The sequence below is a fragment of the Lotus japonicus genome, chromosome 6, assembly GCF_012489685.1.
Source record: "Lotus japonicus ecotype B-129 chromosome 6, LjGifu_v1.2".
Lineage (NCBI taxonomy): Eukaryota > Viridiplantae > Streptophyta > Magnoliopsida > Fabales > Fabaceae > Lotus > Lotus japonicus.
Genome location: NC_080046.1, coordinates 64,342,176 through 64,359,545, shown reverse-complemented (window position 1 = coordinate 64,359,545; position 17,370 = coordinate 64,342,176). Strand labels below are relative to the sequence as shown.

General features: G+C 35.6%; 3 protein-coding genes across 4 annotated transcripts; 2 read left to right on the top strand and 1 right to left on the bottom strand.

Annotated features, from left to right (window-relative positions):
* Positions 1 to 267: 267 nt before the first annotated feature.
* On the bottom strand, positions 268 to 10,913 carry LOC130722596 (uncharacterized). Of its 2 annotated transcripts, XM_057573368.1 has the most exons (22): positions 10,077 to 10,909; positions 9,222 to 9,336; positions 8,930 to 9,030; positions 8,707 to 8,798; positions 7,969 to 8,104; positions 7,772 to 7,840; positions 7,485 to 7,586; positions 6,928 to 7,026; positions 6,008 to 6,118; positions 5,415 to 5,621; positions 4,986 to 5,093; positions 4,463 to 4,558; positions 4,035 to 4,091; positions 3,475 to 3,621; positions 3,324 to 3,383; positions 3,129 to 3,233; positions 2,717 to 2,878; positions 2,506 to 2,579; positions 1,732 to 1,855; positions 1,381 to 1,472; positions 1,076 to 1,196; positions 268 to 970 (listed from the first exon to the last, which is right to left on the bottom strand). In XM_057573368.1, exons 1-22 carry the CDS (start codon positions 10,818 to 10,820, stop codon positions 818 to 820), a joined length of 3,075 nt encoding a protein of 1,024 aa, XP_057429351.1. In that variant the 5' UTR covers positions 10,821 to 10,909; the 3' UTR covers positions 268 to 817. The 2 variants fall into 2 exon arrangements, with proteins under 2 accessions (XP_057429351.1, XP_057429352.1); XM_057573369.1 differs by lacking the exons at positions 268 to 970; positions 1,076 to 1,196; positions 1,381 to 1,472 and having other exon boundaries at positions 1,732 to 1,847; positions 10,077 to 10,913.
* Positions 10,914 to 12,087: 1,174 nt separating this feature from the next.
* Positions 12,088 to 14,638, top strand: LOC130725044 (uncharacterized). Its single transcript, XM_057576306.1, has 3 exons — positions 12,088 to 12,448; positions 12,585 to 13,009; positions 13,851 to 14,638. Exons 1-3 carry the CDS (start codon positions 12,284 to 12,286, stop codon positions 14,287 to 14,289), a joined length of 1,029 nt encoding a protein of 342 aa, XP_057432289.1. The 5' UTR covers positions 12,088 to 12,283; the 3' UTR covers positions 14,290 to 14,638.
* Positions 14,639 to 15,511: 873 nt separating this feature from the next.
* On the top strand, positions 15,512 to 17,232 carry LOC130724670 (uncharacterized). The gene is made up of 2 exons (XM_057575947.1): positions 15,512 to 15,857; positions 16,747 to 17,232. Exons 1-2 carry the CDS (start codon positions 15,709 to 15,711, stop codon positions 17,033 to 17,035), a joined length of 438 nt encoding a protein of 145 aa, XP_057431930.1. The 5' UTR covers positions 15,512 to 15,708; the 3' UTR covers positions 17,036 to 17,232.
* The last annotated feature ends 138 nt before the right edge of the window (positions 17,233 to 17,370 follow it).

Genomic DNA, 17,370 nt, shown 5'->3' with positions numbered 1-17,370 from the left:
TGATCCATAAGTTTTTTTCACTAAGCATTATAAAATGCTCATATGGATATAAAATGCTCACTCCATTCACCTTCTCACAACTCCATTAGTTCTGCTGCATTGAACTTGTTTTATAAATGAATGAGCATTTTTTAAGAATACTTCATAACAATTTTATATAACATTACATATTAAATTTAATCGGCCCCTCTAAAACTAAGTGGGCAAATAATTCGTTAGATGAATAATCAAACAAGTTTTGGTAAATAATTAAAATTACATTTGACATTCCTAAATATATATCTTATTAACCAAATTGGCCCTTATGATTTTATAAACTAATTTTACAGATGAAATGTACATTTACACACTAATCAGATGAATACAAAATGTCTTTTAAAGACTAATTTAACTGCCACCAAGAGCATGCATCAGTTGGCAAGGGGTTGGTCCAACTTAACCAGCAGCTATGTCGCCATGCATCAGCTGGCAAGGGGTTGGTCCAACTTAACCAGCAGCTTATGTTGCCAATATTGACCCAACTCGAGCAGGATTACATTACTGAAATTTGTCCAGTAACCGAACTACACATGAACCAAATGAGCACTTTAGTAAGTCCAGATAACCTAAATGTCATGGGTCATGGCCAAAATTTTGTGATTCTAACTGTGGAAGGTATTATGATTCCTAATACCACAGTTACAGTCACAATTCTCACTGTCTCATTTCTTCTGGCATTCCCAAACAACACTAATATTTTCAGTAAATACTCATCTATAAATATAAATAGTCGGCATTTATTAATAGTTGTTAGCTTATTCAAGTGGAATGCTAGAGATCAGAGAGGGCATCGGCAGGGATCAATTTTCCATGTCCTTTCAGCGTACTCTTGAATGTTCCTGTCACTGCTAAATCTCCCAGAGCCGGCAACACTAAGGATACTCATCTTGATCCACTTCTCTGGTTCAACAAATGCTTTGTCGGCGGCAGCCTGTTATCATAGTTAATCAAGGTAAAATTCAAATATTAAAAAGAGAAAAAAAAACTGAATAGTAATAAGGATGGTTTAGAGACTCCTCAAAAGAAAACAAAGTACCTGTGCCTCAAGGTAACTCCCGAAATCAGAGCCAAGAAGATAAAAATCATTACCAACTTCCACCGTGTCACATAAGGATTTAAAGTAGTCTTCATAGCCAAAATATCCATCTCGAACCATCCTAATTGTATTATCAGATCAATAGCAGCTAGTCATAAAAAAGAAGCAAATTTGAAAGATTGAGTAACATTTCCTTTTTAGTATACTTGGTCATTTAATGAGGAAAACTGTGACAGGAAATTTTATCCCCTAGTGTAAATGATCCACTGATTCTTTCTTTGAAGATGGAAATTTTATTTGCATACCTCAACACACGTGCGAATTGTAGAGGTACTTTCGAATTAGATCCTTTTTCACGCAGTTCTGCTACTTCGTGCACTTTTGCACCAAAGAGAAACTGAAACAATTTGAAGGCTGAAGCTGTTAAGCTATAGGGTTAACATGAATACAAGATAAGTTTCCCAGAAATATCAAAGCAAGCCTCAATGATCATAGGACATTAAAACTATTCATAAAGCTTCAGCATGAAATAGAAGTTCTTCTTGATTAGCTTTAGATAGGGAATCATAACCGAAGGCTGAGTTCAGGCAAGCCTTCAACATAAAAGCACATATTGTTTAAAGTAACACCAAAACATCATGTAAGTCATCACTCACCAAGTTATCTGACCCTATTTCTTCAATTATTTCCACCGTAGAACCATCTTCTGTAGCTAAAAGTAAACATCCATTCATCAAAAATTTCATGCTCCCAGTTCCTGATGCTTCATGTCCTGCAGTACTATAGGATAGCTATTGCTGTCAAAAAAATGAGAAAAAAAAAACCTGTACCGCACTTTTCAAAACTAAATTTGAAAAAAAGAAAATAAATCTGCAATATACAAAACATTGAGCAAGATTAAGGTTGTCAAGCACAGCACACAGCCCAGTGTGTCATAAAATTAATTTGAAAAAAAAAATGAAACAAGTCTGCAAAGCATTGAGCAAGATTAAGCCATAAGGTTGTCAAGCACACAGCCCAGTGTGTCATGTGGTATATGTGAAATCGTGAACGCATTAATACAATCTTACAAAAACCAGAGGAAAGACTAAAATTCAAAGATTATGAAAACCATGAACCAGTCTTGAAACAGTGAGAGGTCAATGTAGGTTCTTGCTTAAACTGAATGGGATGCCAATTATAACTTCAATTGAACACTATCAAAAGATGTATCTTTCACAGAAGGTACTCCAGCTGTATATTATCCCCATTACTTGGTCCTAAGCTATTCTCCATATCTCTTTTATATGAATGTTCAGCTCTTTCTTGATTATTATGAGCATGACAAAGAGAAAGCATGATGAGGAATGAAACAAGACTTCTATACTAATCAGCATCATTGATGAGCTCTAGAAAGGGCACTATAATGGATGAGCATTAAATTAACAAACCTTATATGCTGAGAAAGGTCAGCCCCTGGTATAACCAATTCAGCAACGGAGACATTATAGTCAGGGATAAAAACCTGCAAAATAGCAGTGAGCGTGGATCAAACAAGAGATATGCCAAAAGCAGTCTACTGAACAGGTGCATCCTGTCTTACACAAACAAAAATAACAAGAATGATATAAAAACCAGAGTAAAATAAAACTAGCAACTTGCCAATTTCAGAAGATCTCCAATATCAGTATCATTATTGATTTTTTCTGCTACAACATGACAAAGTTTGATAATCTTCTTTGCAATTTCATAACCAGGAGCCGCCTTTCCACCAATTATGCAAACACGAGGTACAACTTTCCTCCTGTCACTCTTGTCCATGTTCTGCAAGGAAGGAAGAAGAAAATGCCAGCGTCAGTATGACTCCAAAATGAAAAGTGATGAACACAATGTACATAGGTATTTAAACCATAGCTGAAGAGGATATCAGGGTAAAAGTACTTGCTCAAGTAGACAGAAAGAAGAGCATAATAATTAGTGAAAGATTTTATATTCAAGGAAAACATTGTATATTATTGAAATTTGCATTTATAAATGAACAAGTTCTTTTATCATCAAGGAAAAAACATTTTACCTTGAGACAGTCATATCTATGGATAATTCCAAATATATTAAGCAACTGTCTTTTGTATTCATGCATACGCTTCACCTGAACATCAAACATTGCATCCAAACTGACCTGAAATTAAGGAAGATTCAGGTATAAGTAACTCCTACGATAGTAATGAAGGAAAGAGGATAAGTTTTGGTAAAATTATTTCACATAAACCTGCACACCACTCATTGCTTCAATGTACTCAGCAAGCCTCAGTTTATTAACCTTTTTAGCCTATAGTGTAGAAAAGACGAAGGTATATTAGAGCAGATCATATGTAGTTTCTCCTGATCCAAAGAAAACCCACTAAACGTAGAAAAATTACCATTTTCCATTCTTGATGGAAATCAGTATTGTCAACATGATCTCTCAATCCTGTAAGTAGGTCGGCATCACGAATCCAAGACTCAGTCCCTAGCCATTTTGATATAAGAGCACATAAACTGGGATTGCTCACCCCAATCCAACGACGCTGACAAATATCAATTCACTAGATTATTAGCTGCTACACATGCAATCACACATTTTTTATTACTCAGTAAAACAATAGTTTCAGGCTTTCAGCTGTCAAGTTCCACAAGCAAAATTTAATCTGAAGATAAATGTGTACAAGAATAATTTCACAGTTAGCATCTTGCACTTACATGTTAAATGATAACTATTTAAGATGTAAAAAAATTCATATAGGGAAACTAGATGTCGATTTTTCTATTAAAAGCCTAAGTGAGTCACAGAACACAATTCCATCCACAAAAAGAATTATCTTCCAACAGACATAGCCCAATTTAAGAGCTATCTTAGATTCCTTTCGTGTAACTATATATACATAGTGAGAGGTCAAACAACAGTTGCATATAAATTGTAATAGTAACTAAAATTTTCTACCTGGGTTACACCATTTGTTGTGTATTGAAATTTCTCAGGCCATAGCTCATAGAAGTCCTGCAAAGTTGAACCATGAATTATTATTTTATGATTACACAATTGATAGGTATAGTTAATAGTCAATTATTAGAATAAGTTAGTTAACTAGTACAGTAAATAGTTAGTTAGTGGGTTAATAAGGAACGCCATTTGCCAATAAATAGGAGAGAGGATGAGTGGGAGAGGGGCCTTTTGATGATTTTGTATTAGGAAAAGGCTTTAGGAGAGTCCATGACTCCTCAAATGTCCTGGGATATCTTGTATCCACCAGAGTTCTTTCTTTTTCTTCAATGAAACTCATTATTTTCTAGTGAACTGTGAACTACTTCAATCAACAATCAGCTTAGGAGATAAGGACCATAAAACAATTTGGCACAATAAATCCATACCTTAAATGTTCTCGTTTTCAGCGTATCTAAATGTAATCTTGAAACACCGTTCACAGTATGGGAGCAAACAATTGACAAGTTGGCCATTCTTATGTTCTACAAATCCAATACACAATCATCAAATACTGTTCATGATGCAAACATGTAATACATTAAACAAACATTTCCATAAATAAGATATTCCATAAAGCAAGTTCCATGACGACAGGTACCTTTGAACTAGCAAATATTTTCACAACATATTTGAATCACTATCCCATTAAGCATAAAAGTTCAGAAGCATGCATCTTTTATTAAGCCTAAAAGCTAGCCAAAGCAATAACTTTCTGGGAAAAAGACTTCCAAATTTTATAATTGTGTCTTTGTTTCGAGATGTATTCATGACACTAGATTCTAGATATTATCTAATGGTCAAATTAAATAATTCACATATTTATCTAATAAAATTTCGACTGCATGCAAAATGACAATATAGCCTACTAAAAGTTACAAGATTAAGTAAGACAGATTGTTCTAAAAATACCTGCACAGCACCTTCTTCAACTATTGACATCCGGGACAGTCGGTTGTAATCTAAACCAATCCTTTTCTTCAACTCATCCATAAAATTAGAATTTATTTTGTATAAAATCTGAAAAGAATATTTAAAATACTTGGTTAATAATTGCATTACAATGAAAAATTACAAAAAAAGGGAATACTTTTACCAGAACAAAGGACAAAAAGCAATTTAGATTCATCAACATTTTCACTCTGGATAACTGAATTTTATGGTTTAATACGGAAAACTGCCAAGAAAAATAAGTGCACCATGCAGTCAAAAGTTTCCATGCTTAGCCAAACATACAAGGTAAAAAAAGGATTAAACAAGTCTGCTTTCTGCCATTTAGTTTAAACATATATAAGTTAAAACACTATATAAAGTACAGAAAGCATGTCTTAGTGAACATACCTGTAAATGGCGAGGGAGAAGGCTGGCAAGCAGATCAACAGGGACTTTCTCTAGTCCTTCAGCTACCACTGTATGAGTTGTAAAGGAGAAAATTTTGCATACAATGTTCCATGCTTTATTCCAGTCCAAATGTTCTTCATCAACTAATATTCGCATAATCTCAGCAATTGAAAGAGATGGATGGGTATCATTGAGATGGAGAGCAACCTAATTAGAGGACAGGTAGATAACTTAAGTTACATGGCAGCAGTTAGAACACAATTATGGCACTAGCAATCATCTAAAATAAAAACTATTTTAAGTCATCCACTTTCACCAATATACTGAATCAACAGACAGAAATCACAATATAAAGGAAAGAAAAAAAAGAGAGAGAGAGAAAAGGAACATTGATACAGAGAAATAGCCACATCCCACAGGATAACCTGGAACTTTGAATGGTCATTATTAATCCAGAATCTTATGTTAATATAACAGAGGAACATTAAAAAAAAGTGAGAATATGTTTTTGATGCTATATAGTCTTATAACAGAGTAGCTACCATACCAATTAACAACCAAATGTGCAAGTAAAAAAATATTTGACAATGAACCTGTTCTGGCAATTCATCAAAGCTATCATGTGCTTCTTTGAACCTCCGAATGATGTCTTGTAAAGATGCTGAGACAAAGAAATACTGTTGTTTCAATCTCAGCTCCTTCCCCTGATAAACACACTCGAATTAGCAATATAAGACTAGGGATTGGATACAGTTTACTCTTTGGAATGGAGGAAGATCATTACACTGTAAATAGTTATCCTAACCGTGAAAGACTCAAGTGACTATATAAATGTCCTAATATAATATTTCTATCACCGGTTATGCCAATGGAGGTGGTCAACATTATGTCCAAGATAATTAAAACAAAGTAAAAAAGAATGCATGGAATCTTATCATTGAAAGCTTGAGGAACATAGTAGCACACTAGCACACATTAAAGAGGGAACACTGATGATAAAAAAAGAAAAGGAAATCAAACAGCTCTTTGTTAGTTTAGTTTAGCAATTAGCACCAACGCCACCAAGTGTTTTTGCTGAGCCTTTGCCAATATATTTTGCAGATAATTAATTCTATAATTCATAACCAGTTGCACTGAGCATTAGAATAAAATGTAAGAAGTTTCCATAGATATGATCATTTAGAAACATTATAAGAAACAAGAATGTCAACAAAAAACTAAGTGTCTGGCAAAGAATCTACATACTAAATAGCTGGCTTTGTACACAGTTTTTTTAATAAAATGAAGAAACAGATGAAATTAAAGTACTCTTAATAAAAGCAGCATAGGAGTCTCTGCCCTGTGATACTAAAAACCAAAACCCCATGACTAAAAATATGGCGACACGAGCTTTGATTAGAGTACAAGTTACTGACCAAAAATATGAAGACAAATTTAAGACAAACAGTACAAGTTTTGAACATATAATAATTGAAACAACTATATCACTATCTTTATAAGGAGAAAGGCACACCTGATGAGAACGGTCGTCGGGGTATAAGACATTACTTATAGTTTCAGCCCTTTGTCTGTTGACAACAGAATTAATGTAGTCTCCGGTGTTAGAGGCCTCCTACAAATAATAATGGGGAAAAAGGGGTCATCAGTTCACCCTAAGTCCATATAAAGAAAGAGATATGCAAAATTAAACTCAAAATAATGGACTAAAGTAGACCACCTTTCATCTGATTCTAAGCTAAGTTCTCTCTGAGAAAAGGTATGGCCATACATGGTTATTACATTAGTTGCTTTTCATTTACATAGTATATTATGATGTTATCGTGCCATTAATCTACGCCAATTTGTTAGTTTTTTTAAGAAAAATTTATTTTTCTTAGCAAAAGTGATCGTTTTATATAGTAATAATTTAAAAAACCAAAAAATTGATTTAGTTTTTCTCAAAACTTACAAAGTGATAGCTTCCGCACAAAATAGCTATAAAAAAGTTGTATCATAAATGACTTTTCTAAGTTTAAAAACAGCCCTAGTCTCAAATTCAGCGCAGGCATTTATTCTTGTGAGAAGAATTACCAAATCAAAATGATTACTGGGTTTAGCAGCCCATAGCCGAAGGTTGATGGCATTTCTTGTCCCATAACCAGGTATCGGGTTGTCATAAGCCACAGCTTCTACCTGAAATTAGAAGAACGTAAACCATATACTAAGTTGAATCAGTGTCCACCTTTTTAGGAGAAACAAGTTCCTCGTCCAAATTATGAACAGTTCACAAGTCTAAATGGAAGAAACATAAAAAATAATTTGAGAATATGTTATTAAAAAAGTTAGCATTTCAAACCAGATAAAAATGCTACTCTTACCGTCTCTCCAGGGATCCAAGCGTTATGCTTTTTTCCATCCATATCTACCTCTTCAACACTCCCATAGAACTAATCCATCCAATATAGCACAGAGATGCAGTCAGTTTGTAATTCTCAGGTGATAGAGTGAAAGAAAGGCAATACCAATAGAAACTATAAAATGAAACAAAAGGCAGAACAGAGGGAAGACTGGAAACCTTCACTTCATATGTTACATGAATCCGCTCTATCTCCCAAGGGTTTCCAAAGTTCAGCCAATAATCAGGTTGCTCATGTTGAAAGCCATCCACTATGATTTGACGAAACAACCCATATTCGTAACGCAGACCATATCTGCAAAATGAAGATCATTTCATCAAACTCAGGACAGAACCCAATCTTTAGATAAGATGCATATTTGTTATCCACACAACAAAGTGCAAAAATAAGCATACTTCAATTTGCGACCACAGTTCCAGAATCATAAGCATGAGCATAAACGCTAAAAATTAACTCCTGAAAAGGATGTAATCCCCCAGTGATCAAGGTTTCAGAGGGCTAATCATTACAGAAGCTAGTGAAAAACATAACTGACAATAAATAGCAGAGCTACCAAATTCATGCAGTTTCAGGAGCAAGACACTCTTAGAAGGTGCACTATGATTTAGAAACTAAGCTATATACACATTGTTATTGCATTAATAGCTTCATACATATACATTGTATATATATACATAGATATATTGTTGAGGCTTGGACAAGCTTTGGGCCATCAGGACAACTTAATGGTGCCAAAGAACTTAGAGCAATAGATGTCCAAGATAATAAGGTCAACTTCACAGTTCACAGCCCGTATCTACATTTCGAATCTAATATTAGGAAATCTGTACGTGATAATATTAATGTTTAAAACATGTTAGATAAATTTTAATAGCAATCACAAAGTAAAACCATACCCCCATGCAGGATAGTCCAAAGTTGCTAAAGAATCCATTTGGCATGCTGAAAAACGAGCAAGGCCACCATTGCCAAGGGCCGCATCTCCTTCCTTGTCAATGATGTAGCATATAATGTACATTAAGGGATATACTTAACCACCTTGAATGCTCACTCTGAGATAATTGTACAACAATGGTAGACTGGAGAATACAAAATGATTAGATGAAACATTAATAGCACCTGCTCCGCCAAAACTTCAAACTCAAATCCAAGTTGGCTTAGGGCCTCCGCATATTGATCCTGGATGCCAAGATTGATGACACTATTTGACAAGGTACGGCCTGATATCAGGAAAACATTTTCTTAAGCATTGGATAAAGGAACACAATCAGGAACCCAAATTGGAGATACACTCCAACGTAAAGTTCAATATACTCTTATAACTTGAAGAAAGAAAAAAACATGGAATAAAGGTTAATTAAGGGGATTTATTGTAACAAGCCAATCACATTTAAGGAACCATTATAAGTACCCATAAGAAACTCAAGGGAGAGGAAGTAGAGGCGCTTAGGTTTTGTCCTCTTGAAGTAAATGTGGGTATCATGCCAGCGTTCAATCAACCGATCCCGCACACTATGTGCCAAAGCCTACAGATAGCATTACGCAAAATCAATTTTTTGATATCCATTTAAGCCAAAACACTATATTTGATGCCCTAGATGATTTACTAGAATGCAATCTCAGGATATCAAACTGATCAAATTAAATGAAATAAGCTTTAATTAAATGAAGCCTGAGTTCCTACTAGGACAATGTACACCGCAAAAAATGCAAACATAAATCATAGCAGGCCAAATATTCTTTCACCTGCTCGTTCTCCTATAAGAATCTCAGGAATAACACAGTCTACCATTAGGATTACCTTGGCACCTACTCATCCACGCTTCACCCTTTAATTAAAGAGAAGTTTGAATTTAGTTGGTCAGCTTCTTGTAGTTTTCTATTGGGATTTTCAGGGGGGATTCGAATGAAATTTCAAACATCACGGATTTCCCGCCAATAAACTTCAACTCAATCAAAGAATCTGAGGTTGTATAGGACTTCACTTTTCACACATCAATAAATTATGACAAATGCTAACCAGTGCCCTTAGCAGGACCCATAATTGTTGACATACTAGTACCATTAAGTAGTGATTAGTGATTGGCTACCATAGTTAATTCATGATTTATAACTAATGATGTTTCACCAATTTATTGGCAGTGTATCCAACTTGAGCATACCAGGTTTATCAGAAATTTTCTCCTAAAAGACATGTTCTAAGATCATGTAGTGCCACTCTTACCAATAACAAGCCAAAAGAGGTGAAGTTTAAAGGAAGGGTTACCTGATACGCTTCAAAATCGTCAAAACTAAACCGTGATCGCGCCACCGTGTACTCAACATGCTGAAGAATATCCTTCTGAAGACTGAGAGGGTCATTCTTCAGAAACCCATCCATTAAGCTAAACATTCTCTCTGCTTTCGCCTTATGCTCCCCAAGCCCCTCCACAAATCCAGGCCTCCTCACCACAATCCCTCTGTTCCCCGTCGACCTCGCCACGTAAACCGTCCCGCCGCCAATTGCCTCCACCAACGCTCGCTTGATCCTCTCCAAGTTCTCCGAGTCCTCGATTTTGTTGCCATGGGAATCAGTGACGAAGAACTTCTTAGTGAAGAAATCTCCCTCGAATTCAACAGTGGCCCTGTCGATGGTGAGGCCGAGGACCTTGAAAACCCTGGTGATGACTTGGAGAAGGCCGATCCGGTTGCGAGCTCGGATGACGAAGGCGGTGGAATCGCCGGAATCGGAGTTGTCAACGGCGATGGTTGACGTGGAGGATTCGCCGGTAGAAGCTCGCAAACGGTTGTTGTAGTTCCGGAGATTGGTGGTGGCGCGTGAGAGGGAAAGCGAGGAGGAGGAGTCTGGGGGAGAGAGGTATGAACGGAAGGAAGTGAGCTGATTCGGAATGGAGGAGTGAGTAACGAGAGGAAACGAAACGGTTAGCATTTTCCAGGAAAATTGAGAATTAATTTTCCCGGAAAATTTTGAGTGAAGGAAATTGAGGTGAGAGTAGCGGGAAGCGTGCATTCCAATTTGGAAAGGGGTTTACCTTTCTGATCTAAGGAGATCATGATGAGTACTATTCATGTCATGTTACCACTCTCAGTCACGAGAATCCCAAGATTCCAACACTGCTTATTATCATTGAAAAAATTAATATTAGTAATTCAATCAGTACTTGTTTTATTATCTAAAATGAGTCACTCACGTTTTAGAAACCAAACCTTATTTAATATTTAATTTAATATTTTATAATAATGATTCGCATAAACTAATGCTCGCAATGTCCCTATTTTATACAAGTGTTTTTTTTACTTTGCTTATTTTTACCAGTAGTTTGTAGTGGTTTTTTTCCATAACACATGTGAGAGTCACGATTTGGAGAGTTGTAGACTTAGCATTTTGTTGCAAATCTGAATCTAGGGGAGACGGTTCTCCTTCAAGGTCAATTCAGTGAATGGACTTTCAGACCCGACTTTTTGTGGACACAACAAATTTTTATTGTTACTTTCAATGGTTAAATATCACTGAATGGTTTGATGTGTACCGAGAAAATAGAGATCTAGGCCACAAATTTTGTTATTGGGGTGTACGACAAGTAGGATCATGTTTAATCGAGAATCTAGATAAATCTCTTATATCCAAATGTTTTGAATGGAATAATGTTTGATTATTATTGTATGTGATGGGATGAAAACAATAAACAATGATGAATAAAAAAAAATTATAATGTTATTTTTCTTGGTTAATTCGACTAATGATTTGTAGTGTTAATTAAGGCGTCCCTACAACTAGTAGCGGTAAAACTAATTTCAATTTTTATGTTAATTACTGCTTTATAACTTTTTTGTTGTTGTTGTTTAATTATTTAAGAGACCTTCCTTTAGGATATAGATGATTGTGTAAGGAAGTAAGAGCACTAATCAACATCGTCTAGCACTAATAAGACAAAAGCAGAGTACTAAAGTCGATTTAGCGTTAGTTTATCGTCAATGTCATGACTCAAGTTAAAGGTTGATGCTAACTATTTAGCATCATTAGGGTGGCCGAGGCTACTCTTTTGTCAATTCTATACCCGTACTATGAACACACTTAACACTTCAACCGACGCAGATCCATTAAACTTAGCTTTGATTGTATGGGCTGACTCTAGATTGCGTCCGTTAATAGAATATTGTTTAATGTTATAAATTTTAAAAATGATAATTTATAAATAAATTTATAAATAAGAAATTAGTATTACGTGGCACCGTGAGACACTCTGTCCAAACTCCAAAGAGACCTTGTACGCCTCGAAAGTTCTACACCCTTCTGGTCTTGTTGGTGCATTGCGCACCTTCCAGACAAATCTTCTCATTCCCATTCTCCCTACTAATATTCGATTTGCTAGCTAACTCTGATCATCGCAACGAGACCATAAGCTTGATCCTCCAAGATAACAATAGCACCTTCAGATTTCAGAACAAGAAGAATTTTCAAGCACGACGAATATGGGAGTGGATTACTACAAGATTTTGCAGGTTGGCAAGAACGCCACCGATGATGAGTTGAAGAAAGCTTACAGAAAGCTTGCCATGAAATGGCACCCTGATAAGAACCCCACCAATAAGAAAGACGCTGAGACTAAATTCAAACAGATTTCTGAAGCCTACGAGGTACCACCTACTATCCTTAAATCTATTGTTTTCCTCTGTTTAGAAATTCACAGATACATGTAATATTGTAATGTAACATTTCTAGGTGATTAATATATATAGATTCTGATTTGGTGTATGTGTTGGTTTGGTGAAGGTTCTAAGTGATCCTCAGAAGAAAGCAATTTATGATCAGTATGGAGAAGAAGGGCTTAAAGGGCAAGTGCCACCTCCAGATGCTGCTGGTGCTGGTGGGACCTCATTCTTCCAAACTGGAGATGGACCAACAACGTTCAGGTTCAATCCCAGAAATGCAGATGACATCTTTGCCGAGTTTTTCGGGTTTTCAAGCCCGTTTGGAGGCATGGGTGGTGGTGGTGGAATGAGGGGTGGGTCTAGGTCCTTTGGTGGAATGTTTGGTGATGACATGTTCAGTTCATTTGGAGAAGGAAGGCCTATGAGTGCACAGGGTCCTCGCAAGGCACCTGCAATAGAAAATAGAGTGCCTTGTAGCCTTGAGGAGCTATATAAGGGGACTACCAAAAAGATGAAGATCTCAAGGGAGATTGCTGATGCAAGCGGGTAAGCACCACTCTGCTTTTCCATCTACTACAATGAAGCAAAGTATGAAAATATATAACTGATTACTCTGATATAATTATGTGTTCAGTCTTGAGTTTAATTTAGGTGTTTTTCCTAGGCTGATTGAGTTCTGTGTTCAGAAGCCCCAAATCGTAGCTAGTTTTGTTTAATTTAGATATAATTTTGTTTTTTGAAGTCTATTAGTATTAGATTTGTGACCACTCAAATGGATTGCTAGTAGATTTCCGGTCCTGCAAAACTTCACGCTTCCTGCTTTGGAGTGAGGAGTGTGTTAGGAAGGTTCACATTAAATAAGAGACATGACCAACCAATAAGTTTAGAGCAATTATCACCGCAAAGCTAACTTTTACTGTAGTTCTAATAGCATATTAGAATCTATCGTGGATCCGCCTAGGATAGTGTTAGACCTACCCTGAATTTCTACTATGCTAGAAATCTTTTCATGTAATGGAGCAAAAACTTGTTCTTCCTTTAGTTAGCTATTGAGATTTTGGGTAGAGCTGGACTTAACCTGAATTCAAATATGGTATATTAGCCTATCCTAGATACTTTTAGCCACCATCAGATGTCAAGACGATATGGCCTAGTAAGCGTATAGCAACCATCATCTCAAAGGTTGCTTTTGGGATATAGTGAATTTCAATATATTATCAGCTTCTTTCCTAAATTCACCTAGGTGTAGAGTTAGGCCTGAAGTGAATTTCTAGTAGTCATGAAAATTTTCTCATGTAATGAAGCAAAAGCTTGTTCTTCCAATCATTACTTTATCATTAAATGCAGCTATACTGATAAAATCTCTCTGCCTTTTTATTGCTTGCAGGAAAACTTTGCCTGTGGAGGAAATCCTAACCATTGACATCAAACCCGGGTGGAAAAAGGGGACAAAGATCACGTTCCCAGAGAAAGGAAATGAGCAGCCAAACATGATTGCTGCGGATCTTGTGTTTGTTATTGATGAGAAACCTCACAGTGTATTTACAAGAGATGGTAATGATTTGGTTGTCACACAAAGAGTATCACTGGCTGAAGCTCTAGCAGGCTACACTGTCCATCTCACAACACTGGATGGCAGGGCTCTGAGCATTCCCATAAACAATGTGATTCATCCAAGCTATGAAGAGGTGGTCCCCAGGGAAGGCATGCCTATTCCAAAAGATCCTTCAAAGAAGGGTAATCTCAGGATCAAATTCAACATCAAATTCCCAGCGAGGTTGACCTCAGAGCAGAAAGCTGGAATTAAGAAACTTCTGGCGCCATAATAGTCTATGCTCTCTCATTATTATTTTGTGTAGTTTGTGCAATGAGTTAGTTGAGGTGTGACATTTTGAATTAAGGTTGATACTTGATACAGAGTAACTAGAATTGTTGTGGTATCAGCCTTAAAACTTTGAGGTTAATAGCTACGTGATTTTGGAAATGAGTTCCCTCCATTTAGATATTAGTGATTAAACAAAGGTTCAGAACATCATACATGATATAGAGATAACTTGGTTTAAGAAGCACACACGCATCTATTTCTGGAATAATAACATTATGTTGCTTCCCTTTCTTAAAAGGAAAATACAGTGCAAATCACTTTGTAATATAAATTATTCTTTTTAAATTTAATTATACAAGTGTTTGACACATTTTTTTTAGAGCTTAACTTTAAAAGTAAAGCTAAAGCTAAAACTATTTTTCCCTTTTTTTCATGGATCGGATGGGATAATACAGTCATATTTTAATGTAATATGATGTTTGTTGTATTAGAAGAATAATGCAATTTTATCTTTTTTTATCCTATCTTGTAGGGGTGCTGACTGCTGAGCTAGAGTACAGTAGGATAGGATAAAAAAAATTCTATTTCCTTTTACAACCTAATCTCAAATTAAAATTAAGTAAGAATGCCAAAATCACTTAAAAAAAGAATGCCAAAATCGTGAATTGATTTTCTATTGTTCTGAATCAAAATTGACATATATATATATATACGGGTCAAGTCGTCAAGGTATGAGAGTTATCACTCCTACAATTTCCTCCTAGTATTATGCTACTACATTTAAAAGAGTTAATCACTCCCACAAAACTCTCCTAGTATCATGCTTCCGCATTTTTTTTTAAGGTATCATGCTTCCACATTAAAATAGCAGAAATGTACAAAATACTTCCTAAAATATCTACCAAATATTTTCTCATATGATTAGAATAAATTTAGAAACAATATGTACAACATATTGTATTGAAGGCTTTTTTTTTTTGAAACCGTATTAAAGGCTTAAAAATGGAAAATATAAATGTACGAAAATCAAAAGACTTTAGTCTGTCTCTTACAATCAAAACACTTATGTTCAAAATCTTCTCGACTTGTGCCCCGCGTGGAGATCTGATATTTCTAAATATAAATGTGACATTTTTGTGTGAATAATGCACATACATACGATTATGCATTTAAATTATCATAAAATACTACTTGAATTATATGCATTACTGATTGTTCAATTTGACTCCATAGAATATTTGATTGATATTATTTACCACATTTGGGAAAATTTCCTAGATTAACAATTGTGGATGACTATAACTAGTGTTACAAGGAAGCAACCGGACAAACAGAGAGGTTGAATAGAGGAAGAGAAAACTGCAAGAGTTTCAGTTTGAATTGGAGTGGAGTGGTGCTGAACAAGTAGGAAGATCTGAAGATGGCTGTGGACTACTATGTGACTTTGGGGGTTGACCGTGATGCAACTGATGAAGGGTTGAAGAAAATAGGCTTCCTTGGAGCCTTAAGGAGCTATATAAGGGGACTACTAAAAAAGATGAACTCGAGTAAAATTGCGGATCCAAACTGGTAAGCACCACTCTGCTTTTCCATCTCCTACAAGAAGCAAAATGTGTAAATAATTGATGACTCAGGATATATTTATGTGTTTAGTCTTGAGTTCAATTAGGTGTTTTTTTCTAGGCTGATTGATTTCTGTGTTTGGATGCCCCAAATCATAGGTAGTTTTTCCGTAAAGGTCTAATCTGAATTCTAATATGACTATATCCCAAATTCGTTTATTAGAATTCAGATGTGAGACCACTCATAAATGGACTGCTAGTTTTGCAAAATTTCATGCTTCCCTCATTGGAGTGAGGATTGTGTTGCGAAGTTTCACATTAAATAGATATATGACCAATAAGTTTAGAGTAATCATCACCCTCAAAGCTGCTTTTAAGATATGGTAGATTTTACTCTAATTCTAATACCATATTAGAGTCTGTCATGGATTCGCCTAGGATAGAGTTAGACCTACCCTGAATTTCTACTATTCATAAATCTTGAGCAAAAACATGTTCTTCCATTTGTTAGCTACTTAGTCTTGAATAGAGTTGCCCTTAATTTGAATTATAATATGATATATGAACCTATTCTAGATACATTTAGCCACTATCAGATGTCCAGTCTTGCTGATGTCCAACCATAATGTGAGGGTGTATCGAGAAGTTCCTAATTAAATAGAGATATAGTCTATTAAGTTTAGAGCAACCATCATCTCAAAGGTTGCTTTTGGGATACAGTTAATATCAGGTTCTTTCCTAAATTCATCTTGGTAGAGTTAGGTGAGAAGTGAATTTCTAGTAGTCATGAAAATTTTCTCATGTAGTGGAGCAATAGCTTGTTCTTCCAATTATTACTTTATCAGTTAATGCAGCTACATTAATCAAATCTCACTGCCTTTTTATTAACCTCACAGTGTATTTACAAGAGATGGTAATGATTTGGTTGTCACACAAAGGATATCACTTGCTGAATCTCTAACAGGCTACACTGTCCATCTTACAACACTGGATGGCAGGGCCCTGAGCATTCCCATAAACAATGTGATTCATTCAAGCTATGAAGAGGTGGTCCCCGGGGAAGGCATGCCTATTCCAAAAGATCCTTCAAAGAAGGGTAATCTCAGGATCAAATTCAACACCGAATTCCCAGCAAGGTTGACCTCAGAGCAGAAAGCAAGAATTAGGAAAGTTCTAGCGCCATAATAGTCTTTGCTCTATCATTATAATTTTATGTAGTTTGTGCAATGAGTTATTTGATGTCTGACATTTTGAATTAAGGTTGATACTTGATAGTAGTACTGAGTAATTAGAATTGTTGGGAATTGTTTTATCAGCCTTTGAACTTAATAGCTACGTACGTGATTCTAGAAATGAGTTCGCTCCATTTAGAACATACGCATATGTTTCTGGAATTTTATAAAATTATGTTGCTTCCTTTTCTTATAAGGAAAATACGCGCAAACCACTTTGTAATATAAATTATTCTTTTTAAATTTAACTATACAAGTGTTTGAAACATATTTTTTAGAGCTTAACTT

Bases quoted from the DNA above. Each gene is read 5' to 3' on its own strand.
- LOC130722596 (XM_057573368.1), bottom strand. From the start codon at position 10,820: ATGCACGCTTCCCGCTACTCTCACCTCAATTTCCTTCACTCAAAATTT. The intron at 3,622-4,034 runs GTAGAAAATTTT...GATATTTGTCAG, and splicing joins CAACAAATGGTGTAACCCAG to CGTCGTTGGATTGGGGTGAG. The intron at 1,473-1,731 runs GTGAGTGATGAC...AAATTGTTTCAG, and splicing joins AAATAGGGTCAGATAACTTG to TTTCTCTTTGGTGCAAAAGT.
- LOC130725044 (XM_057576306.1), top strand. From the start codon at position 12,284: ATGGGAGTGGATTACTACAAGATTTTGCAGGTTGGCAAGAACGCCACC. The intron at 12,449-12,584 runs GTACCACCTACT...GGTTTGGTGAAG, and splicing joins AGATTTCTGAAGCCTACGAG to GTTCTAAGTGATCCTCAGAA. The intron at 13,010-13,850 runs GTAAGCACCACT...TATTGCTTGCAG, and splicing joins GAGATTGCTGATGCAAGCGG to GAAAACTTTGCCTGTGGAGG.
- LOC130724670 (XM_057575947.1), top strand. From the start codon at position 15,709: ATGGCTGTGGACTACTATGTGACTTTGGGGGTTGACCGTGATGCAACT. The intron at 15,858-16,746 runs GTAAGCACCACT...TTAACCTCACAG, and splicing joins AAAATTGCGGATCCAAACTG to TGTATTTACAAGAGATGGTA.